At 38.6% G+C, this 27,386-nt stretch overlaps 1 protein-coding gene across 1 annotated transcript in view; it reads right to left on the bottom strand.

Annotated features, from left to right (window-relative positions):
• The window catches only part of LOC104146092 (uncharacterized), a 188,829-nt gene that overhangs the window by 27,309 nt on the left and 134,134 nt on the right, over positions 1 to 27,386 (bottom strand). The window contains exons 18-19 of the mRNA XM_068931891.1: positions 22,969 to 23,132; positions 17,685 to 17,844 (exon numbers count right to left, since the gene is read on the bottom strand). Of these exons, the coding sequence (XP_068787992.1) occupies positions 17,685 to 17,844; positions 22,969 to 23,132 (324 nt within the window). The remainder of the gene's footprint in view (positions 1 to 17,684; positions 17,845 to 22,968; positions 23,133 to 27,386) is intronic.

The raw sequence follows: 27,386 nt of genomic DNA, 5'->3' as shown, positions 1-27,386 counted from the left end.
AATCAACTTTTCTACACTTATTTTCTTCACAGCTTGTTTGTACATCACCAATTTATTCTGCATGTAACACATGACTCTCAACTGACCCACATATCTATCTGTAACTTTCAGAGATAATTCTGTTTACCTTTATAGCTTTCCCCTGCGCACTAAAATCTTCTGTTTCTAATACTCAGACAGGTTTTATAAGAAAAATGTTTGCAAAAGTCCCTGAACAGACAATGTACTGGAGAGAAACAATCTGATTAAGTTCTAGTGTACCACGCTGTCTAACATCTTTACGTTCCCATTGGCAATTTGGGAATTTGGAGAGTGGCTGCTGGTAGATTCTCTCACTCTTTGGGAATAAAAGAGAAACAGAAAGCAGCACTGAGCATGATTAAAATACAGCACAGTTAATCAGTTTCTGGCAGGAGGAAAGCTTGCAGTGGGCTGGCATCGTAAAGGTGTCATATGAGGGACACTGTACAATGTCACAACTACATTTTATAGTGCAAGGGTACCAGCTGAAGTACAAAGCCACAACTGCATAGCAGAAGGAAGATATATAATCTCAGATATCAGTCATAAGTGATGGAAGAAATTCAGGTTTCCTCCATGGCTAGCTTACAAGCTGTGTAAAGTTCCACTCCTGTACTGGTTATAGCTGATGAAAAAAAAAAAGGATAAATGATAACTTTACTACAGATTTCATAGAGTTTATACAAGGTTAGATATTCATCCATCTAACATATCACTTGATCTTTTTTTCTTGTTCCGGTAAAGAATTGAGAAGTGGCAAAAAATAAGAAAAGCCTCCTTAACTGGTACAACAAACTATGTTGATTTAGAAACTGAGTCAAATAAAAAAAACATTACAATACAGTTTCCAAAAAGTTATGTTTGCAATTTAAAATACCCATAGGGTAGATCTAAGTTACATGACCAACACTTAATATACAGTACGTGATAAGATGACACATGCAGTTTTGAAACTTGGCAGTAATTCAGAAAAAGAATACTTTGCTGGCCATTAGCAATTTCTGAGGAATGTATTCATATTTATTTTATATGTCTGTAGTTGAGTTTCTGAGTGATTATAGTTATAAAAGTGTCTTCTCATATAGTCTTAGGACAACAAAAGCTGCACTGCAAAATGAAGCTATAAGGACTGATAAGTTTGCTCATGCTAACAGTACATTAAATACACACCTTAAGCTTGCTTCGTGTTTTCAGATGCAAACAGAGAGAAATTGCATCAGATCTAGAGGAGTGTAAATGATATGAGAATCAAGCCCCTAGTTTTGTAACAGCACTTGAGCGGTCTGGTTGGAGGGGGAAACATGACGATTAAACAGAAATATTTTAGCACGCTTTAATGCAACTAATCTCATGCAGAGAACTCAAACTAAAATAGCAGGCAACAACGAACAATTATACTTTCAGTTTTATGCTGGCAAGGTTTAAATAATATATTAAAATTTGGGGTTGTTAGGTTTTATGTTTTTTGGGGGGGAGATTTTTTTTAGAAGCGTGTGTGTGTTTTCCAGTGGAGCTGGAAAACACTGTTCAACACTGTTCAACACTGCAGCTGTTCAATATTAGATGCAAGGCCTATCAGCCCTCAAACCTCACATTAGAAACAGACCTTTGGCCAAGCTGTGTCCTCATTTAGACCTTGGCAACCCTGCTTACATCAGTGGGGGTAATCTGACCTCTCATTTGAATAATGCACTGCAGTGATAGGGTTCTGGTTTGTATTTTCCATGATCGTTTCAGTTGAAATGCAACAACTCCCTAGATTGTGTGTGAGATGAAAATGCCCTCCAGAGGTGACAGCACAGACACAGGAATCATGACTGATCTGACAAACCACGTGGCAGGGAGAGGTTACAGCACCGTGCCAGTCTGGGCACAAAAATATCTGCCTAGTGCCTCTCCTGATAACCTTGCACTGAAAGGATCAGAAAGGGCGCAGCGGGCAATGTAGGGCAGCAGGAGCTCTTGGAGCGAAGCATTCAGCTCCTGAGCATAAGCAAGTTGCATGTGAATTTGGTCTTTCATAACAAAAGCTGTCTCCCCTTCTATCTCCATCCAGCCCCAACGAAACTGTGCACTTATAAAGTGAGCAACATCCAGCCTAGACTTGAGAAGAAAATTTCCAGTTGAAAGAACTACACCAGAATAGGATTAACTTGATGGTAAACATGTTTTAGTAATCCTTTTAAGACATATCCTTGTTGGCTGAATCATTATCACTCTGAATTTAGGGAGTTTACGAAACTGATTGTTTGTATACAAAGCGTTTCAAATGTTAATTTTGACCCCCTGGGGAGTGGGGGGGGGAATACTGTGTGAGAGTCCTTCAGGAAACAAGCAAAAGCCTGTGACCTATGGTAAATTTCAAACCCACTTGCTTAATACAAATATGAAAAACAGAATATCATGGGGTTGAAAAAGCTAAAAAAATACTGTCAGTTCTCAGTTTATTTTTGTTGGTTTATTTGATCCGTAAAGCCTCTCCTTGTCCAACTGCAGGGATAACGATTCTCAAAAAAGCCTGGGTTGGGAATTCGAATCCAAAGCTTTTAAGTCAGAATCTTTGCCTGGCTACACATCAACCAGAAAAAGAAACAACAAACTCTAGTCATGACGATGCCACATCACCAAGAAAACAGAATGAACGTATTTGAACTGCAGCATCCTTGCCTCCTTCAAGAATTTCCATTAGGTTTTGTTTAAACTGCACAACCTTCTTTGTGCAGGCAGAAAAGAAGGGAGGCTTGTCCCATGAAAGTAAAGCAAAGCAAAACAAAACAAAACACAATTTTTAAAGCCAAAACATTTAGCTTAATCCATCTCTAAATCCTATTACACATTCAACAAATGACAATAGTTACCCTTAGTGGCCAGAGATGAAGCAATATACTGAAGAACAAGCAGTGTTTCTTCATGCTTAGCTTAAAGGGCACTGTCAGGTTTAAAAAATCATAAATTCCTTTCTCATTGTACACGCACGCCTGTTCACACAGCTCTGCCACATCATTAGACCCATGCTACAGCTTTGTCAAGCTGCCAGAATAGTATAAATGAGAATCAGACCCCAAACTTTTAAGGCAGACAGAGTTACTTGCACCATCACCAATGTAAAAGTAAAGACGCTTTTTGTAAATTTGGCTTGCTTATTACCACGCTGTTTTGCATTCAGCCTGGACCACTAAACAAAAAATAACAAGACATTACTGTAAATGACAATGAAGTAAATATTGCCTTGCTTCTGATTGCTTACCCTTTCCAGCGTCTCAGAGTTTGGATTGTAAATACTGCAAAGGAATGTTATATTCTTTCAAAGGTGCCATTATTGTCATTTGTTTTTGAGATTTCTGGGTCTTTTTTGTCATTACTGTTGTTGTCTCCCTCCCTCATCAAAAAAGCCGGTTCTGTTTCTATTTAGGTTTCATCACAAAATATACGTTTGGGAACTATCTGAGGGGTTGATTTCAAGTATTTAACATCACATACAAATAGATTAGCGCCAAGGAGACACTGCAATCAATGCAAAAATTGCTCCTGTAGCATTCACATGGTGAATAGAGTTCCTTAGGCAGGCTGTACGCATGACTGAAAAGAACCCTGGTCCACACGCACGCGCTTCAGAGTGTAAATGTGGCAAGAGGAAATTGAGGGTAAAGACTCCAAAACAGCCATAATCCGCTGTCATATCTTTCTCGCTCACACACATGTGTTTGTACTTTTACTTGTAAAAGCTGAACAAGAAAATATTTTGAATATTTTGCTATTTCTGGGCCCCCTTTGCTTTCAGTCAGTCTCCACGACAGCCAGCTGTGTGCTTCAAGCTGCTTTGCAGCAGCCTCCAAGGCGTGGAGCTCCCCATGCCAGGAAGGACACCCCACATGGAGCTGCGGCTCCTCGGCCTGCTGCCACCTGCCCCTCTGCCCCAGCAGAGGTAAGGGCCCACTTGGCTGCAGGATAAGAAATGGCCATTTCAACCTGCTGTCAAGACTTCAATAGGCTTTTCTTACAGCAGGTCTGCTCTCCCCATATACACTAAAGCATGGCCTCTGTTTTAGTAAGTGGCGTGATTTCTAGCCAGTTTCCCACCAGCAGTCCAAGAAGTCTGGTTTTCTGACCGCATGTGTTTCAGCTCTCTATTGCTTCCACCCCTTGCAGCATCTGTGGGCTTTCATGCCTTCTCTCTTAGATACACAGACTTGACCAGTGAAAAACACTCACACTCGTAGCGCTTGTCTTACGAGCACTACTGTATTCCTGTGTCATGGAGGATGCTAATACCACTTCAGTTATTTGATTCCAGATCTATTTTCTCTGAAGAATATTTCTTAAATGAAGACCCTGATCTCCCCTCCTCAGAGGGCTGGCACTGATCTGGCCACGTTGCGTGGATCAGGGTGCATCTGTTCAAGCAGAGAACAAAAAGACTATCCTGGTCCCTAGCTGCTTATCACATAGCTAGGTGGCAAGAGACAGCAGAAACAGCCAAGCAGATGCAAGGAAACTGCCATACCAAGAAAGAAGACCTACACTAGGAGAATGCACAGATTCTGCTGTAACATATATTAGATTTGCTTTGGAAAACGACACAAATGGAAGGAGCTCCAGTGAAAAAGCAGTGCTTTTCTGGAGACATTTTTAAAGTCAGGCGTACTGGACCTTTTCCCATTTCAAGAGATCTCTGTCACTGGAAATAGTGACTGGGTTTTGTGGGCACCGCAGACTCACAGTCTCTGACATAAGGGACGGCTGAACATTGCCGACACCAAGCAGCATAAGATCACCCCATACAGGAAGGCCTTTATGCTATTACAGGTTGCATATGAACATGCTGCTCCAGTGCTGACATGGTTGTTCGAAGGCAACAGACATAGGCCACACAGGTGCAGGGTCTGCTGCATGCTCTTGCAGCAGTTTTAGGAGCTGAAATAGGTTCTGGCTCTCTCACCCTCTTGAAGGACCTGATGAATTGCACAGGGCTCTCCAAAAGTTATGCGTGTAGCATTTAGATAAAGAATTAAAGCGCTCACTGCATATTTATTGCACTGAAGGTCAGCATACACCCAGTGGATGTTGTCCATACTTGAGCATAAAGGTGGGGTATCTTTTTGCTGAAAAAGATTTCCCATCTGTCTCAAATACTAACAACATCTGAAGCCTCCAAAAGCCATCTGAAAAGACATCAGTTCTCAAATAGCAAATCAACCACCATCCCCCAAGTGGTTAATCAAGCTACAGTACACACTGCTTCAAACAATGCCATTTATAAAGCAATAATAAAAGGAACTAGTCTATAAACCTTCCCTTGACAGCAGGAGGGCCTAGGCTTCCAGGTTCACAAGCCTTTGGTTTATTTAAAGCCCGTCAGACTTCAGCAAAGAGGAATTAATCAGGGAAAAGAGTGGAGTAATCCCCGAAAAACTTAACAAGACACTATTGAGTATGTTTTTTCCCTCCGTCTATTTTTACTCTGAAAGAGAAAGAAATCAGCTCTCTACCTTTACTATGTTATTTCCCGTTTGTTAAATGGAAATGTGAAGTTCCAATGAGTTCAGTAAAGCTAAAATTAGCATCTTTCTTTGTGGAGTAAAGAAGTACGGATCCAGTTGGCAGGCTTGCTCTCTCAGGCAAGATCCATTAATATAAAAGGTTCTTTTTGAGAAAGGTCTAAACTATCAGTCCTATACGGATAATCTCAGCTGCAAAGGAGAACAGGACTGGGGAAGTTCTTATGTCATGACTGAGCTTAGGCTTCAGGCCTGCAGGCTAGCGCTACTCAAGAGTTTTTCTGGTGGGATAATTTTCTATGCAGAAAGATCAATTCATCAAAGAATGACCCCTGTTTCATGGCAAATGTGCTAATTTTGATAGCAGTTCATCTGACAGGAACAATAGAACTTTCAGATACATTTTAAGTGAACAGATTCAATTTTCCTGTTTTTAAATAGCACTTCAGCATTACTCTGGCCAAATAAGCACCCTGGAAAACCAAACAGGCTGCTACTGCTGCTGCAGCCTCAGGAGGGCTCGGTGGTGCGTGACAGCCCAGCTCCTCAAGGCTTTCTTATGGTACTAGTGCCTTGAGTGGGTGCTAATTCATCAACATACATACTGATGCTAGTGCAACTGGATAAATAATGCATATCTGGGGCCCTATTCAGGGACCCTGATGTGTAAATGCACCAAGTCAATGGAAGGAGATGAATACCTTGGAAGATTGTCAAGGTGATCCCAAGGCCCTAGATGAGGCAGTGAGAGGTGCTCAAACCCAGCTAGAGGCCAGACACAAGGATTCATGTGTAAAGTAGATAGCCTGAGCAGAGCATATAAAGATCAAGGCGCTGTGAGGCTCCAAGCTTGGCGTCTATCTTTATTCAGAGCATGCCAAAAGTAGTAGCTGGCCTTCTTTAGTCTTTATCTTTTCTCTTCGCACTCCCCCCCTCGACCCCCAAAATTTCAGTATTTTATTTCAAAAATGTTGATTTTATAAAGTCCACTGGGTTTTGGACAGAACAGAACAGGTTTTGAAAAAGCCAGCCCAGAAATTCTGCTGTATTTTGATGTCACCTGAATGGCATGATTATCCCATTCTGACTACCCGACCTGTCAGATTTTTCCATTAATATTAATGCACCTAGCTTTGTACACGAAACTCCCATTTAACCGTTTAGAGTAATATTTTGCAGGATGAAAAGAACAGCTTTCAAAATACAGGAAAAATCCAGGGGATATGACCACATTTCACAGGTCAGTGGTTGGGATAGCAGGGGCTGCTACAGGAGAGCTGAAGGAACATACTCGCTCAGGGGCATTTTAGCACTCTTGTGATACGATACCCATATTCACCAGCATGCAACAATCCCCTCTCCAGATGAAAAACACTACAGATCATGTTCCTAATAAAACAGTCCTAGTTTGCCTCCTTCTCTTTTCTGTTGTTGGCAGGAATTCCTTACAACCACCCCTCCCTAGCACAGAGCTTCCTCTCCCCCTCTGTCACTCATGAGAAAACAAGACTATATGCAATACCTAAATCTCATTGGCCGGCCTCAGAGACACTTGTGCCAGATTTCAAATAGAACCAGGAAATTCCTATTATTTTAGAAGCCTTGATAATCACCAAGATAGGAAAAACACAGTAGATTGGAAAGAAGAGTGTATTTCTGTCCGGACAAAATGTATCAGGTGAAATTACAACTTCAGAAAACTCAAGCAAATGAGCTCCAGACAGAGTTAGCAGGTATCAGCTTGGGAAATCAAACTCAACATCCATTTCTATATAACTTCACAGGGCAACTATTTGAAAGCTTGTGCCAGAGTTGGGGTTTGGAGCCCATTCTGAGACAATTGTCTTTGTGTTATCTACACCAGGAAAGAAGACTGTGTGTAAGCATGCTAAGTCCTACGAACTACACGCTTTCTGTCCACACTTGGGTTTAGCTTAGCCAAAGCTTAGCTCTGCCTCGCTTAGACTTGCATTCAGGCACAAAGTTTACTTGGGCTTTTGAGCTTAGGTTAAGACAGAAAAGAGGATGGGTGTGTTTGGGCTTGAAAACAGATGTACATCTTTGCTAAACCCACCACGTAGAAAGACAGAGAGTGGCAAGACCTCTGCCTTCCCCTTAAGTCTCCTAGAGCTATTCTTACACATAGCCAGGTCTTGCTCGGCTTGCTGTATCCCACTGGCCCAGTAAGCAAGCAAATTTTACTCTACTATGTGTGGGTATCTTCAGTAGACCCTACTGTTAGTGCACGAATTCTGTATTTAAAGAAAAAACTATCACTTCAGCCTAGAACATTTAAAATAAAAGTCATTACTAAAAAGAAAATTAACTAAGGCTTCAGTTACGCAACATTACTCAATATTCTTTACTGTTGCTTATATCTAAAGTAATTCTGTCTTTGATAACAGCCTTTTCTGTGACATTCAGGACCCACTAGTAAACCCACTTCCTTTCAAGCAAGAAATCCACAGTCTGAGTCGCAAATATATGCTTGCAGTTGCACACATAATTGGCACATATTGGCATATGAAAACTCACAACCACATGTTGATTTAGATATATCCATAATATTGATAGAAACATTTGAATTACCCGTTACCTGACCAGATTAATAGGCATCTACAGTACCCTCCCCAAGCTCAGAGGATGACTAACGTGAAAGATGCCAGAAGAAGGTAAGATGGACTCAGTAATCAGAGAAAGTTGAGATTTTTTTTTAATTGCATCTTTGGAAAAGAGAAATCAGTGCAAGAGTGAAGAAGATAAATCGCAAATAATTAAGCAAACATTAGCTTTTAATCAGCTACACCCACCCATAATGGTCAACACCACAATACCTTCTGCATAATGCAAGTTTCTTCTTAAGCCCCATCTGTTAGCAATTATATTATGTCTTTAAATCATCAAGGTTGATATTTTGTATAACATTTTTATTCACTATTGTAACCTTGAATGTTCTCGTTATTCAGATAAATGGCTAATTCTTTTCAGAATCCTGCTAAGTTATTGGTCATAGTGATATTCTGTGCACCAGTGTGTTACTTGTACTACACACTCCAATAGAACAAATGAGTGCAGGGAGTTAAAGGTGTTAATGTAACCTTGTTTACAACACTACCTAACAACTGCATAAGAGACCTATTGGCTAAATTCTGTTTTGTGCAAGAATGAAGAGTCAGCTGGTTTTTGTTACAAAGAATAGGAATCACTGCTGTTAAACAAGTGACTGTCCTGGGGGGGGGGTTTCAGAACTGCTCACATCATACTTCATTGTATCAAGGGGAGGAGAGAGTCATTTATGAATTACTCCTGCAATATTTCATGAGCTAGTAAATTTTCTATGGAAATTATCCAGCTTGATGAAAATGTCTGCATTTCAAACCTCACAAGAGTCTGATTTAGAAGAGAAATAGTGCTCGTTTACTGCAGCTTCATTGAAGACAAAGATGGAGAGAACCTGAAGTGTTGAAATGTTAACATTCCAAGAAAACTAATTATCATATTTTCACTTGCAAACTTCAAACCTGCTGCTAATTAATCTCTGCGGAAAGGATGTGTATGAATCAAATTATAATTTAAGTCAGATTATATGGGATGAGATGTATAACATGCCCTGCCACTGAGGAGAAATGAAATGGATTGCTTGCGCGAGAATGACAAAAAACCCAGCGAGCTCACTCTTCATTTGTGCTCCAATCTGCAGCAGCCCGCTCATGATAGATTCCCCCCGAAAGATTGTTGAAAACCATCTTGGATTCTCAATAGTTTGCCTGTGGTCACAAATTATCTAGATGCAAGGAGAAAAAAACTATGTGACTGAGCAAACCTTGATGCAGCATTTGCAGAGTTCTGTTGTGAAAACATCTCAAGGGCAATCAAGTGCCATTAGCACACGTCAATGAAGCTTCCCATGAATCACTACAAAAATTACAGTTAAGTTTACTCCTGCTCTATCATTGTCCAGGCTCTCTGACAAAATAGTTTGCATGTCTGTTGAAGTATTACAGAAATTAATACCTTTCTGCCAGTATTGTAACCAGAAGGATGTCTGCAGACAATTGATTTTGGTGCATCTGCACTAACACCTTTTTATAATTCATGTACTGATTATAGGATTAACGTGATTTGTTAACATTCACTCTGAAAATACCACATTGTACATGTAATGGGGATATCAAATATTTTAAGTAGACAAATAAATCACTTCTCAATGAAATGGGAAATAAAATACATGTTTTCTAAAAGCAAGATCATGTTTACAAACTCTCTAAGTTCCATGGAGTTTGACTACATCATTTCATTTTCAATTTGGTCTTATCATATGAGTTATCACATGGCAATCAAAAAAGAAATGCTGTAAGCAGCTCATAACAGCCTTGCTTCGTCATAGTTTATCTTTTTGTTTATTGTTTTTATTCTGTTAACTTACTGCCGTGCAAGCTTCAGATTCAGAGTAGCTGACATAGCTGTTTGGTTTTTTTAAGTCTTTTTTTAATCCCTTTTTTTTTCTTATTTAAGATGGGGTATAACATGCCATCAAGAAAGGTCTGTGCAGTGTTACTCTACTGGCTCAATCTCTAACGCTGTTGTCATTAGTTTACTGGTTGATTATATCCATTCTATCATTGCTGTAACTTATTATAAGGTTTCTTTTTGTGTGCACATCTGTTTAAGTAGTTCTACTTATTAGACCTATTCACCCAGGCAAAAGAGTCTTTCACTTTACCTAGGCTGCATTACCTTGTTTTCTGCAGCTTGCACATACACACTTTGTGATGAATTACTAATCAACTGTTGTGAGGTTTAATGGCATGCCTGCATACGGAATAGTTGGCTATTCCAGATGCTTCCAACCATCCACATTTCCCCCCCTTTCTTCTTTTCACCCACACTCCCTGTGGATTAAATATTCTAAAAGAACAGCAAGTGAAGTGTTTCAGAACCATCTGGCAAATTTGATCCTACACAGTTCAAGGCCTTGTAGTTTCATACAGAATTCCTTTTATTTTAAATCTAAGAGACCACAGAATACTACATTCTTTTCTGACCTTACATTTTGCTCTATTTTCTCTAACATCCCATTATTGGCCCAAGTCTTCCCTCTGCTCATCTCATGACTTTCAATCTCTATTTAATCTTTAAGAAAAATACAGATTCTGACTTCAATAATTTATCCCAGATGAGAATCTGACCTTATATACACAAATCACATAAAAGTTCAGTGAGACATGGCCCTATTTCCTCTCTTCTCCTTTGCTTACACAGACAGATTGAAATTCTGGCCTTAACGAAGTCAGTGCAAGTTTTGCTATTGACTGCAAAGTGGTCAAGCTTTCCCTCCTAAAGTTTCTGCAGCAGAAAGGTGATTGTTTCTTATTGCCCACTCTTGGCATCTCAACACACTTACCTGAATTGTTCTAGACTAGCAGGGTGGTTTACTGGTACCGGTTAAAACAATTGTTGCATTATCCTGGATCAATACAGTGATTTATTCACACTGGCTAAAGATATTAGATTCTATATTACTGCTTATTTTTCTGGATATGTTCAAAGTTGGCTTTATTTCTGCTTTCATATTCAGGCTACTCCTATGGCAAACTTCTTTTTGATTCTTGGTAAAGTCTTGGCAAAATCTAAATTGCTGAAGATACTGTACTGAGAGCTCCAGTGAACAGCTTCAAGAAGTTTTACAATATGGGTCAGCCACTAAGAAAAAGCAACCTGAAATTGGACTCGGAAAATGTTGGGATTCTAAAAGATCATCAGACTTAGTTTAGAGAAAGAAACAACAACAGAAAATTATAAGACCATTTCTTCAGCCACAGCTTGAGTGATCCCAGCCATTTGTTGTTTTTAAAGCCATAATACAGAGTATTATGGTAGAGGTAGAACTTACTTATATATTTAAGGTGTAACTCGTCATCAAAAGAGTTTGTATAAAGAAGAATGGACTGGTAGAAAAGAAATTTACATTTTCTTTCCTTTTGCTTATTCGATGTGTGTTCATTTCACCATCTGAAGTCCAATGATACCTAAATTAGCAACTCGTGAAGAGAAGAATTCTTTTAAGAGAACCAAAAGTAACACGAATGTACAGCTATTTTTTCCCCATTAACTTCTCTTATCTGACTTCTCTTTCAACTTCTTCCCATTTTCCTTACCATGGCTGTGTTTTCTGCAGAAATTCCTGACCCGCTTTTCTTTCATTTCTCTTGTGACCACCTTGTCTATTGACCTTTCCTTCTGGATCCCACCATTACAAATCATGGTATTACTCTTACTGCTTCCTACTCATTTCCTCTTTTTCTTTTTTCTTTTGACCTAGCATAGCCCATACCCCTGCTACATTTCATCTGTATTTGGAAACTGAGCTCCATGAAAGGGCACCGGCAAAATTTCTATGTCTCCATGGGAAAAATTCACCCTGGAACTTCAGAGAGATCAAGTTTAAGACAGTCAGATCTATCCAATCCACAAGGTCAGGCCAACATTCTTGTTCAACATTTGCCCAGGTCTCACTACCCCTTCCTAAATGTCAGCATTATCCACAAGGAGGCAAACAATCACACATAGAGAAGTACTAAAAATTCAAACAGGAAAAGCCTCAGTTATCCTATCAGTATACTCTTAAGCTCTTTCTGATCTCCAGCACAATCTGTTTACACAAGCACCACACAAGGGCCTGAATCTGTGATTTTTGGATTGACATGGGTGGGGGGACAATCATTTTTCTGTTACACGGCTTTTACGATTTCTCTGTTCCCGATATCCAATTGAAAGAAAGCAATGTAGCTAGCTCCATTTCTCACTGTGCCATGTATCCCAAGCAACTCAGCGCAGCACAGGCTGTCAGATGGCTTCAGTCCTTGCCCTTGACTTCTCCTTATGCCTCATTCTTCTTCCTTTTTTGCAAAGTGGTGTTCAAACTCCAGCACTGGGGCAAGCCCAAAACCGTAGGAAGGGGGCCTCGTGGCATACTGCTATGATCTCAGGTGAGGATGTTTCCCTCGCTACAGTATTTTTTTCTGCACCTGTAGCCAAGCTTTGCTGCAGCACAGACTATCTAGAGACTCGTGAAGCTTTCTCTATGGCACGATGAAAAGTTCATCGTCCTCATGTTAACTGGGTGACTTGCTCTCTGCCAGCTCAGCGGATCTCCTAACAACAGCATGTCCAGCACCATTTTGCTCTCTGCCACTGCAGATTCCACTAGCAAGGGCAGGATTTTGCCCTTTAACTATTCACAAGTAATTAATGCATTATTGAACAGGAATAAATAGATAGCAATTAAATAACAAGTATTAATGACTTATTTATTAACATATTAATAGTTGGCCTGAGAGTAATAAATGCAAATTAGTGTAAAGTGGTACCAAAAATTGTGTCGATAATAGGCCCTCAAGTAATCTTGTGTGTTCAAGATAATTACAAATATATTTTCCTTTCAAAAAACTACTGCTGGGTAATTTTTTACGGTTTGCTATAATATCATTTTAGAATTAGAAAATTAGCCCTAGTCTCATTAAAATAATTTTGCAGTGCATCAGGCTTTATTTCAAGTGTAAGTTTCACATTATCTTTTTGCCTATAGAGGTTGAATTTGAGAAACCCTCTTTATATGCAAATGTTTTGGGTCCATGCTTGGTGGACTAATGGTGCTGCTTCAGCTTAATGCTTGTACAAGTTTTCTTGGTATTAGTATTATTATGTAAAAAGTTCCACTGCAAGCAGTGCTGGTACCTTGAGCACTAAATCCAGTAAAATTCACTGAGGGCCAGATTTTTTCCCCCTGCTGATAGCATTTTACCTAATAAGAGGTTTTAGACATGAGAAAAGTGTTGCACTGGGCATCACATACTTAACAACCAATCTAGCTATGAAGGACCCAGTTCAGAAAATCATCCCTGGTCAGCACATGTTCTACTAATACTTTTCCCAGTTTTTATTTCCTCTCATCCGACTGGGCAAAAGACACCCCTCTCTGACACCTTGCTCTGAACTGTCACTTATCTTACTTTGGGAAACTGATTTCTTGATGAGAACAGGGAGACGTTGTCACTATTGTCACATCTGCCAAAGGAAAAAGGGCTGGGTTAAAATCTGGAGTCCTGCCCTCCCACTAACCTGTTGTTATCAAAGATGAGTTAATGTATTCGTTTTTCTCACTTGGTCCTGATATTTCTGATTCTAGGATTTGACATATACTCAACAAATGCCCATCTCTGTAAAAAGCTCAATAAACATAAAGATCTGACTGCATATTTATAGCAGGTTGAGGGACTGGGGTTCAAGTTTCCCTGTCATAGAAAGTGCTCACAACACTCCTACTGAAAATGTTCCTGTCTGCCTCCGTAGGTGGTATTTTTACTTCTTTGCTGCTTGCCTCATTAAATTCATTGTAAATTACTTCTCCCAAAATAAAGTGTGTTTCTGCATTCTACCTGGGCTTCGGTGGCTCTCTCCCCAAAGTGCATTCCAAACTGCTACATAAATGTGACTGTGGCCGAGTAATCTGTATACCTGGAAATATAATTCATTTTGTTGCTAATGAAGGTCCTACGGCACAAATTTATTAAAGGTATACTTTTCCATGGGATAATAATTGGGTCGATAATATTAAACTCATAGGCTCATTATTTAATTGCAAGGGCAGATTATGAATACAGCTTCTAAAATGTATTTTAATGAAAAACACTACATCCTGACCTAATCATATCAACCTTATGCTATCTAATTAAGGATGCAAAAAATCATTAGAGTTGCAAAATATTAGTTCCAGCTCCACCAGGCTGCTAGCTGCCCCTTCATGAATATATATATTTTTTTACTCTATGATAAATAGTTAATGAGGCAAAAATGACAAAATTTGCATGTAGGTAAATTAGTTTAATAGAGTGATGTCTTCCTGGTCTACAGAAAGTCACCTTTTTCCTATCAAAAGAATGACTAAAAATACTTTGAAATGATGGCATGGATGTCATTCCACAGATGACAAATAGCTTCTCTGAACAATATAAAAATTATAAAATGCAATAGCCTTAAATTCTCATCATACTGTAAATGTGTCCTCTGCTTCTGCATTTATCAATTTAATAAAAGGAAATTAAGCATATTATAAAATACCCATTTGTGGGACAATTTTTAATCCAGTGAATAAAAATGAGAAGCACATGGTTAATAGCAAGAAAATACTGCAAAAATGTAGACTTATTTTTTTCCAGAAGGTTTGACGGACTATTTACTTGAATGACCTCCATTTAAAATGTATTTTTTATACGGAATGATATAAGATATGGCAGTCTCATACTTCCTTTTATAAAAAATGCTCACAGTTAATTTGGTATCTTATTTAAAAATTAACACATTAATAATGCACGCAATAAGGCCTAGCGATGTGTCTTCCATACTGATTACTTTGTACAATTAGACATACAAAAAGAAAGGGACAAGATAAATACCTTATGCAAATCTGTGACAGAAGAAGGGACTTTCAATATGTGCAATGCCAAGGAGCATAAAAAAACTGAAAATACATTTCCTGGTCTTGTGAGGAGATGCTCCATGTGCAGAATATATTTCCAGAAGGCAACACAGTTTTATGACAAAGCTAGATTTGCCAAAGAGCTAATGAAACTTGGTGAGACGGTTCTCTTTTACCCTCAAAATAATATAAATAAAAAATTGGAACAAAAGGAGAAAAAAATCAGGTTTCTGAAAGATATTTTTTTTCTGCAGCATTCCTGTTTTGTACAGATAGCTCAGGAGTTTCAAACAGTATTCCCCAGCATAAATTTTGCTCATTGTGAGGAAGGTGTTGCGCCCACTGGAGTAAATGGTAGAGACTCAAATGATGTCAGGGATGCAAAATTACCCACTCCTTGCTCACTATTCCTGTCCGCTTATATCGTGCTCTGCACCAGTACGTCCCACAGGGAACAGGAACGCTTAACACTGCCAGAACCGGCCATTTGGGTTAGGGCTGCTACATGCAGAAAGGCACAAAATTCATGCAGATGTAGACGATAAGAATCAGAAACTCGAGGAGTTAGGGCACAGGCAACAGTGTGTATCGCCTCACTTTGCTGAATGAAGACCGTAACACGCAATGCTCCCTAACGCAGCCTCCCACCGCTCTGGTTGCAGCCTCGCTGCCACTGGACCTGAGACTGGGTCCATTTTAAACGTTCTTCAAGTAAGGTCAAGGCCACACATTTCTAGATGGCATTTCATATGAGCTAAACTGCATATCAGGAGCAAACTAGGCACTTAGACACGTCTATACCTGTGGGTCATGTTTTTCAGTGTACTGTCCTGTGAAGCATATCACCATGGCTTATTTTAGTAGCGGACACTCCAGGTTTCTTCTAATCAGGACCAAACTATTTCTGTATTGAGAAGTAATTTTTCTTTATACTCTTTTCAATTTCTCTTAACCCCTATCCTCTCTTTTCCTTGACATTTTTTTACATTCAGCCCTTTCTGCACTGCTGCAGGAAACAATATGCTGCTAATATCATTAGAAATATATTCAGCATTTAGAACAGAAAAGGCAGTTGTTTGCTGTTTCCTTATGTGCCAGTTTTTCCATATGGCATTAGTTGTCTTGGCATGTAAAATGAGGTCCACTGTGTATTCTTGGTTTGACCCTACTTAATATGTAACAAAGGAAATAGAAACCAACTGTCAATGACTTTGTTTTGACTTGCTGTAGAAAGTTTTTAAATGAAAAAAAAACACATACACCCACACAAAGGTTATTTTGCTTACTGACTTAAAGCAAGTAAGTGCTATCTGTATAAAAAGGTGGAATGTCTGAGCAGGTGCCTGTGAGAGGGAGTTCTCTGGTTTAAACTCTTTCCCTCTCACCAGCTGAAATGCTACAGGGTGCTCTGCACTTCAGGAAAAACTGAGCCTCCTGAGTATCTGTTTTTTCATTCAATTGGCACATTCACCTTTTTATTTTTCCTTTCAGAGTCCAAACTGTCATCAAGGAAAAAAGTGGAAAATAATTACAGCTGTGCCAGATGTTTATAGCAGTGACAACTGAGGCTATATATTTATATAAACTGCTGATCTTTCAGAGGTAGCTACAGAGACTTGAAAAACCTGCAGACCCTAATCTGAAATCACTTGTTCCAGTGGGTTAGAAAAGTAAACAAAACAGACCGCTCGGCATACTTAACCGGACTAATTCCCTTCCTATCTGGAATCTGTTCATTCGTAGACCAAAGCAGGAGAGTTACTGCACAAAGCACTGTGCACAGAGGCACTCACAAATGCCTAAATATAACTGATGAGCACTTAATAATTGTCCAAATGTGGCTTTATAAAACACTGTTATGGAAGTTAATAATGCCGTTGCAAAGTTAGAGAGCAAGGGAGAAAATGTCACTCATATGCAACAGACTCTATTGCTGCTGTTATTTTCTCTGAATCGTGAGTATGACCAGAAGCCTCATTTGTGGATGGGAACCCCAAGACGGGACACTTTACAAGCACAGGCATAAATTTGTTTCCTGCTCATCATGGCTTACAGAGTGTACATGTGACCTGAGGCTAATAGCTTAAAGGAAAAGACAGAGGAATTATCTCGATAACCAAAGCAGAACAGACCACCTTCAGACCTTTCCTACCTCCTGCTGCATACTTCAAAATTCATCTCACCCCTCTGGGCAATTTTAGAAAGAAAGGGCCTGGGAAGAAGAGTGTGGCTGTCACCCCTCATGACTCACCAAACTCACACCCCTCTGCAGGGCAGCCCCATCCATACCCTTGCCGGGGGTAGATTCGACTTGTCCATAGAACTCCCCAGTTTTCTGAGATGGTTGCAAACTTTTCTGGCATGCTATTGCCATCTAAACAAGTAGTAAATCTCTGTGACCCAATCAGGAATCACCAAATGGCATGGATAATTTTTGTCATCAGTGATGCCGTTAAGCTTTTAGATTCTAAGCAGGCCATAACCCTTTGAGATGTTCACGCAATAGACACACGACCTGCTAAAAAAATTCTCCTATATATGCTTCTTAACTTCTAAAAACCTAAGAAGCCCCTTAAGAATCATTTTCTTGTATGGCTATATTCTTTGGGTAATAACCTAGGCAAACAAAACATTGATTTGGGACAGTGCATTTTAGACCGTTCTCAGAAACTCTGTCTGCCACTCACCATCCGTCTTTCACCGTTGCTTCCTCTCCATTGCTCAGCCTTTTTCATAATATAGCTCAGCTCCTGACTGGAAATCTCTAAGTCCAATGGAATGAAGAACATAGCTTCCTCACCATGAATACGTCGAAGTACATCCAACAGCCAACCTTCACTATGTAGCCTAAGTAAGTACAGAAATAACACGCTTGGTTCTTCTTTGAAAGGACTCTTCATGCAAATAAAGGAGTCTTACCCTTTCACAGTATTCTAGCATATGAAGTTTGTCTTCTCTTCCTCTCTATATTGCCTGTCTCTGAGTGAGAAGCTTCTCTCCTACACTTTCTCCAACACGCAAAACTCCCCAACTCTCTGGAAACTTTACAACATCTGAACCAAATGACATAATCTTAAGCAGAGATTTCTTCTAATTATTTCAAGATACTGATTTCCAAAGAAGGTCCTGATCCTGTGGATATTTATTTATGTCTTTGGCTTTGTTCTGGGTAATTCGTTCTGGTGCTTACATAGAGTACCTTAAGTTAGGCATAAATGGAAGTCTTTCTGTGCCAGGATTTAATAATGGGCAAACCACATCATATAGGAAAAGAACTACTCATCATTTCTTTTAACCTCGAACCTAAAGTCTCTAAACTTCTCTTGATGTTAGAAAATTTCATTTTGTCTGTTGGTTTTGTTCTTTTGTGACATTTCTGTGCTATGCTAGGGAACTGAGTAAGTACTACGCAGTAAAATTCTCTACCACAAGAAAGGCTTGCTGTGTGGTATTTCTTAATGTAGGTGAAACCAAGAAATATTGTAAGGCTTTTGGAAGAGCCTAATGTCACATTTTTAGCCTTAGATGAACTTTAAAACTTGAAAACATGTCTATTTAATTCACATGGAACCTCTTCAAGTTCATCTCTTACTCATTCTACTTTTATTCCAAAACTAGGAGCTCAAAAAAAGGTCAGAAAATCTGGGATCTCAGTCTTGGATACTGAATTGAGGTCTTTGCTTTTATACTCTCTTCCAAGCTAATACTTTATTAGAATTCATTTGTTGCTTGTTGCCAATCTCAGCTTTTCCATCCTTCCCAGAGACTGGCTTGGTAGTCTTGAGGTGCATGGGGGTTTGCTGGGTGGCTCTGCAATCAACAAAAAAACTAGATATCTCTGGGGCTGTAAAGGTCCCTCATTTGTTGATAGGAGTGAGAAAGAGCACCTGGAAGCTGTTTTCTTTGACCTTCTGGACTTTCAGCTTTCTCATGTACAGAAGCACTAGAAGCAGTGACTGATTGTTATCCTTGGGTGTTGTCTTGGTGTATATCTGTTAACTGTTGGGGGGGATGGAGGGCAGCAGACTGTTCAATCAAATCAGAATGAAGTTCAGATTTATATAGTTCTACATCTCACTTTATGGTGCACACAGTAATTGCAGAGAAGCACACTCAACAAGCTGTTTAGTACAATTTTACCCATAACTGTGAGATTTAGCGTGGAACAGAAATAAGGAGACGGACCAATAGTTTTTTAACTTCATCTCAGGAGAAGCTTTAGCTCTGTCTTCAAAAGTAAATATGACTCAAGCTCCATATCCAGTAGTCTCTGTGATGAAGTAGCTGTTCTGCTACTGAAATTTGGCAGCTTGGCTCAACATCAGATTAGGAACTTTTATCTCCTGCTTTGCTGCAAAGGCTATCTCTGTACTTTTTTCCCACCTTTCCTTTCTGAAAAGTTATTTTTTGAAGTTGCAGCCATAAATTTTCTGCAGTTTCCAGAGTGTCATTTTGGGATTCCCTTAATCAAAAGACGAGACTGACCGGAAGATAACCTATGAGATGTAGTTAGTTCTGGGAATATAAACAAATTGGCTATCAAGAAATAACAGAAAAAGTTCCAAACTATGAAAAGCAAATCAGTGCTAAGGCACAGTAGGATAATTAAAATACATTATAGAAGACAAGACTTTTTAAACATAGACAGTACCCTTCATGGAGTAGTCTTCCAAATTTCAAAATTTTTCAGTTTACAAAGGAAAGTTTGTCTCCCAGTCTCTGGACCTACACTGGATGCTCTATTGACAACAGATATCTTTTTGCAGATTTTGACTTTATATTATCTTGTGCTTCGTTGAAAAACTAATAATCAAGGTGGTTGCCTTCTGGTCTTCTGCTTATCTCAAAAATAATAATATTGTATGCTGTTCTTTGAAATTTCAGGTCAGCAATTTTAATGACTTGCCACTTATCTTGCTAAACAAGAGCAAGACTTTGCTATTTATTTAAGCTTACTTAATGTAACATTCCTTTTTAAAATGAAGTAAAATTTAATGCAGTTAAATTACTGTCTACTTGCTGTCATAAACATTTTCTATATGAAGATTTTAAGCACATGGTTATAAACAATATAATTAACTTTGAATTAATTAGGAATCATGAAGCCTCTGTCTTTCAGCTTTGTTCCTTTTGCCCAAAAGTACTCAGCCTGCTCCTGTTACCTGCTTTAATTTCCTTTCTTTGGCATGCAAATTAATCAAACACTTCATCCTATGTTTTAACATGGCTTCTGTAAATATGATAGTAATAATATCTATTGCTAATGCAATAAAGAGTAAAACAAAACTCAACGCTATTTCCTTGAGCTATGAGAGCCAGTATACTATCTTACAAGCTCATTTATTTGTTAAAAAGAACAGAAAATGTTGAAATGGTTTCTCATCCAGAGTCAGATAAAAAAATGGACTTCTGAAAAACACAACCCAAAATTTGAAGGGTAGAGTGGTTTAAAACAATTGAATTTATTATGTCTTATTTTGAGCCTTTCTCATGCCTTATTTTGCAAAGCAACTGCAAAAAACATAAAAGCCATTCTGCTGTTAACAGTGAAAAATGTATGATTTTGTAGCTTTTTCTCCAAAACATTTCAGTAACAGGAAATTTGGACATAAACTCTTTCCAGACACTGTTAGTTGAGATGCATCTGCATTTTCTCACACTGCAGAAAACATTTCACCAATGAATTCCTGACTGTTTCTAATGTCTAGTGGAATTAAAATGAAGGAATTGCAAACAGTGCCACTTCATTTTCCCAAAAAGTAATTAGAATATCTCTTCATGCTAAATGTACTACAGACACCCAAGGGGAGCCAGATTTATTGAGGTATGTCGGTTTATAAAGACACAAATAGATGCCTACTGCTGTTATCCCCTGTCCATGATTTGGTTAGCTTCCTCGTTGTTCATCAATGCTGCCATGAAGCTTCCTAGCTCTAGTGGAAGCAAATACCTGCCTACCTGCTTTGGTGTACTGATAGATCCACTGTTCTCATTCTTTTTTTATAGTTTTTTAAATGGTAAATTGCTGAGCAATTCTAACCAATGTCATCACCTGTACTGTCCATGGGTCAAATTCTTCCCTATGGACTGGTGTATTAGGAGACAAAATATATACTGATTCACCTTAAGAGTGAAGGATATGGTTGACGTTTGTGTGAAAATATGTTTACTGAGTCCAGCGACCTTACATTTAATGTCCTTGGGATACAGCACCTGAGGACTACTCATGCAAAGGGGTAGTTAGTTTTACTACTGCATGGTTTAAAATACTATTTTATTTTGGAAACAAATGGCATTTTATATATATTTGGGAAATCAAGTTAAAGTTATGAATTGTAGAGATGGTTTTCTTAAAGGCATTTGAAAAGATTTTAATGCTTTCATTAGTGAATTGGGCTTGTGTGATGCTCAAGAGTCCTTGTCAGGACCCATACCCCCACTGTGCTGGGCTGTGAACATGCATGGAACAGAAAGCTGATCCTATTTCAGAAGCTCACAGTATAACTTCACTCTGCACAGACTCCAGTATTTTTTTTTTTTTGCTATCAAGCAAAGAAAGAGCTTCAAAGACCTAATGCACTGTAACAGATTTTGTTATCTTCCCTTTGCTTTTGCATTTTGCTATGAATCATTTTTAAAATGTGTTGTACTAAGACAACTTTTTTTCCTCCAGTAACATTCTCCCCCCACCCCTTTATTGGAAAACATTATGGGAAAATTGATCCAGAAGGAAAGGAACCTTTGATGATCTTGCACCTGTTCCCTAGACAATGAAGATGTTGGTAATATTCTCATAAAAACCTGCCTTACAAATGTTTTAATTTAAATTAATTTTCCTGAGTAATAAACGACAGCAGCTAAAACTTATGAAGCTATTCAAAACTATTAAGTCAATGATTAAGAAGGCATTAACATCTCAAAAACTAATTAACTAGACTACCAGTACATTGGAGTTGTGTACAGCTTCCAGGAATGCAGGAGCTTTGAAATACTTCGCAGAAATTTAGATTGCCATTTATCTTTTTCTGCCTGCTGCAATGGAGTTTGTGGAAAGAAGACCTAGGGATGATTCTGTCAGATGGAAGCAGTATACTGAGCGATTCTGTTCCTGGATTTTGCCCTTGCGTACTGTTTTTATGGGTGCTTACCACCACCCAATGTTCATCACTGAGTGATTCAAGGGCCAGTAAAAAATTCATACTACATTATAAATGAGCTGCTCCGAAAAAAGCAAATACACTTTTTCAGCCAATATATTAGACAACCTATTTCATTTGCTCTCAGTGTCCCATGCCTGTCCCTGTTATCTGCACAGCTAATGGTGCCTACTAGAAAGCTGGCATGAAAGGTAGCTGGTCAGATTTCGTGATGAAGTTGAGTGTATTAATATGGTTAATGGGCAAAAGTAATGGGAAAATGATTTGGAGTACATCATATCATGCACTGGATCAAACTCTCAGTCGTGTCAAGTCTAAAGCTCTGTATCATCTAAAGTTTTAAGACTGTGCTCTACTGCAGACTCAGAGAGAGACGGTGTATTTCATCCTGTATGTAGCTTTCTGAGTTTTTCCTATTCCTCACAAAAACTCTATTTGGAAGTTCAAAGATAAGGTCTTTCAAAGTACCTTAATAAAAGATATACACACCTTAGAACTTACACCCTTAAAACGGACACCAGTTTTAAAAGCCAGTGGAACAGAAGCTCCTAGACAATATGAAAGATCATGATATCCATTGTATTCCTGTTAAGGAAATGAGTGGTTCCCTCTCTGACTCACAGTGCCCACCAAGTGCAAACGTATTTAAAGTTACACCGGAGTTAACCTCCTTTGATTGTCTCAAATTCTGTGCTTTGGACATGTCACATACTGATATATCTTTTCTGATATCATCTTATTTTACCTTGTAGGAGGAGGAGCACAGACTTGAGTCTGTAAGTTCCGAAGTGGATTATAAGATAAAGAGACATACCTTAGAAAGTAAAGGTACAATACTGTCGATGAAATGATGAACAGAATTGTGTAAAGCATCACAGTGAGTAGTGCACCAGGAATCCCTGATTCCTCTGCTCTTAGAAAGACCCAGTAGAGCTTTGCAGCATCGGCAATGGGTTTCTCCACACTGTTCGCAAGTCGCTGCCAGGGAGGAAAAAAAAATTCAAAATAAGGAAATGCAAAGTTGATGAGCATGTTCATGTATAGACACAAAAGAATCTGAGTTTCTTTATAAGAAGGATTTAACTGTAATTTGTGGGGCACACAGCTTGAGTATCAGGAGTCGGCTACACAGACTTTCAAACTAACCTGAGATGTGAGACTTATATAGACTATTTTCTTGCTAATTTTAGTGCTATTAAAATCTACCCTACAGATATACCCTTTTTGCTCAGGGAAAAGAAATCATATCTCACTGAAAGTACTCACCCTGAGTTTCATTACCACATTTCAGTAAAAAGTGGAAGAGTAAGACTACAATTTGCCTTATTTCAACGACCAGAGAGGCATAATACTGAATGGTTTAAGTTTCTGTTTTTAAGAGTGGTGAGTGAGCAGAAAACCCTTGTGCTAGTGTGTAATTCCAAATAGGCTAGTCACAAAATGACTTGTCCTTGTCACAAGAAAAGTACTGGTACCTACCAGACACAGAAAATCATCTATACATCATTTTGAGCATGTGCACTTTGGAAAGAGCATATGCACCAATTCCCAATTTGAAATTAAGTCAAGATTTGGTGCTACCATTGGAACATGAAAGCAATAATAACGTTATCTGAAATGCCAAATAGAAGCATTAAAATGTCTGAGTGTATTGCTAGCTGTCACCTAGCACAGCTTTTTCACTAGCCTTGCAAAAAATAGCATCAGTCAAAGAAGGCAGTGGATTCACAAAGCTTCGCTGAGACCCAGTGAGGTGAGAAAAATGGAGAAAGCAACTACAAGTAGATCAACAGGGGACAACAGTAGGATTTTGTTAAGTTTTGCCCAAAGGGGTTGACCTTTTTTCAGCGCGAAAGATACAAGTTCCCCCTTACGAAGCAGTATTTTAATTTATGTACATGTATTATTACGTCTGTCTGGAATGTTTTAAGTCAGAAAATTGAGACATTCCTCTTGCACCCCATTCTAGTGCCCCGTCTGTCCAGTTTCGAACGCCACAAAGAACAGCCTGTAGCACTGAAGAAGCAACAAATATGTACATTGCTTTAAGATACAGCCCTCCTACTTAATTTCTTTTTCTCCTGAGAAGAAATTCAGACACAATGAGACCAATATCACGGAACAGATTTGACTGTACTTTATATGGCTTCCATTGCTGCGGTAGAATTAAAGATACCTCCTAACTGTAAGTTGTGTCACTAATAGCTGCTCCAAAAGTACATGACTGTCATACATCCTACGTAGGCAGGCTATCAATAATCCATGTTCAACTGCTTTTAGAAAAATAAATACGAATAACTATTTGCATTCTACTGAGGATGATATAAATCTTTAGCATACTAAATATGTTCATGAAATTCATAGATTAAAATAGTCATTGAATGCGGAATAAGATGATGTGTGTATTTCTGCAACAATTCTTAAAGAGTCTTGATGTTTTTGCAGCACTCTATACCTCCAGTAAAACAGGGAAAAGATTTCCTCAAAATTTTATGGTTTCCTCTTTTTTTTTTCCCATATCTAGTTCTTAAGAACTAGCTACTGTTTTGACATATTATTGCCCTCTGCTGGATCAATTTAGAAGAATTCAGCTACATGTCACAGGTCTTCTCCTGCTCAGAACTAAAATTAATTCATCTCTCCCCCCTTTTTTTTTTAATGTGACACAGTGACAGCAGAATACATACTAAATCATATTAACACATTTTGTAAGGACATGGGAAATTGTACCACCAAAAAATCCAGTATTTATCTTCCAGAAAGAGAATCTGTGACCATGAGGATTCAACAAACCTGCATCTTCTGGAGCAACTTGCCTGGGCTAATCCTGAAGACAGTCAAAAACTTTCTCCCTATTTTTGACTACCCTTGCGGTGACATGCATAGTAAAGAGTTCACTACAGGAAAGACACCTACAAGGCCAGTGATGAGCTCTATAAAGAACGAGTTTCTTGAATGTATTTTCTGTTCTCTTTGCACCATTTGCAACACTGCCAGGTTTCTGTAATGGAAATTACAGATCCCAGGAGACTGGTAATGGCATATAAAGACTAGTCACTAATTCAGATTTGTCAGTATTCTTAAAAATAAAAAGAAAAGAAAAAGACATTATATCGTAGTTCTGTTCTATCTCCCTGTTCTATCTTCTCTGCTTGCATAAAAGCTGGGTGCCTCCTACCTCATCTTACAGAAGAGACCGTCTGCCAAGGAAAATATTTTGCAGGGTAATCACATTCTGACTTCCCTCCAGAGAGGCAGAAGACTGAATGGCAAAGAAGAGTAAATTTCTCTCTTATCCAAGTATTTCTTTCTGGCAAGGTGAAAAAAAAAGTGTATTTTTCGATCCATTTTTTCTAACAAAGAGATTGTGTCAATCCTTCCGTGTTTTTCAAAGACACGAACCAAGAAAGGTATCTTATTATTAAATTATTTACAATATATTTATCAATATCTGTCTTGGATACTTACCACACCATATGATGATGGTTATGTAAGCACTTTGCAACTTCTAATTTTTTTTTTCATGATGAAACATACCCATGTGGATAAAGTAGTGTTATTCTCTGCATTTTACAAGTGAGGAAAGAAGCCAGAGAGAGACTAAGTGACTGGTCCCAGGAAAACTCTGGCAGAGCTGGAGCTTGAACTGAATTCACCAAAATTGTAGGCAAGTTTCTTAACCCTGCAATGATCCTTCCACAAACTGATAGTAAATCAAGCCTGGCATCACATTTGTGATTCAATATCTTAAACTATGAGTTGACCCCTCCCCCCCCCCCAGACATTCACCTGCTCTCTAGTCTTCTTTTAAAAATAATAAAATTAGTTAGTAAACAAAGAAACCTATGTCTCCAGGACTCTCTGTCATCTTTCATAAGTATTCAGTCCATTTGGGATACTAAAATATAACACTGAAATAACTCATATTACCACAACACAATATTTTTAAAACGCTTGATCTAAAATAGATTGGCAAGTAAATCTGAAATAGCTGCTGAAAGAATGTCAGGGGAAAAAAATCTACAAATGCAATACCAGAAACACATGTAAGAGATATAGTTTCATTTTGGAAAGAATACACACAGTGTATTGTACAATATTTGAACAAATGAGTTTCTACCAAAGATAATCTTGGTGGGTAAAATTGCCAGTTTTTCAGTATGAAGTATAGGGAGAAGTGTGCTTTTTTAATAGTGTAATGAAAAACTTAGTTACTTTATTCATATCTCACATTTCCCTCTGACCAAGCACAGAAGCCCTATTTGAAATTGATAATGAATTCAGTCTGACTAGAAACAAGCACAATTCCACTGAAGCCAATAGGAACAATTTTCTCAATATAAATACGGGAAAGACTTTTCTTCAGTTTTTCTGAATGTGCCAGTACTGGGGGGGGGGGGGAAGCCTTTAAAATATTTAAATATTTCTAGCCTGGACATTGGGGAAATATCCCTTTTTATAGGGATAGCTTCATCAAAATAATTTCAGTTAAAACTCAATTCTGTTCATGGTTTACACTATGAAAAAAAATAGGCAAGCAGTCCAAGTGAAAACTACAGTGTGTTGCCACACACTTAAAATATTGCAGTTGCCTCCCGAGAGTGCAAATTAAACTTCTTGAACAGCCGAAATTTAATTTTAAAAAGCAGTGCAACGGGAAGCAGCATAAAAACAAGGGAAAAACAGATTTTTACAGGACTTCTTGAAAGCAGAGCATAGTTTAGTGGACAAGGAATCAAGAGACCTGACAAAACCTGACTCTCAGCATGGACTGTGGATCCTAAGTGGGAATACGTTATTCCTGTCACCAAGGTGCACACGGGGTACAGAGCACATACAGAGGCACTGCCAGAGTCAGAGACTTTGCTCTTGTGATTTTAAATGTTATGATGCTGTCACTGTAAGAAAGTTTGTCTTCCCATCTTGCAAACGTTTTCTAGGTGTGCCAATAAAGGGTATTAACTACCTCGCGTGTCAGCAGAGTGCACAATAACCTCCTTGGTTTTGGTATTTTTTCAGGTTCTCTGTTTCAGTGCTTGGAAAAATCTGAAATGCTACTAATAAGGACCACTCATTAACTCATATCCATCAATACGGAAAATTGCAGTAAATCCTTTTCAAAGCAGATGCCATCATTTCAGTGCTGGATTTACTTTCTTGTCTCCATATATGGCTTGTACGGTGCTCTTAATTTTATGCAGAAACACAGTGACTCCATTAGATGGGAATTTT

The sequence above is a fragment of the Struthio camelus genome, chromosome 2 (genome assembly GCF_040807025.1).
Source record: "Struthio camelus isolate bStrCam1 chromosome 2, bStrCam1.hap1, whole genome shotgun sequence".
NCBI lineage: Eukaryota > Metazoa > Chordata > Aves > Struthioniformes > Struthionidae > Struthio > Struthio camelus.
This window is presented reverse-complemented; position numbering and strand designations above follow the sequence as displayed.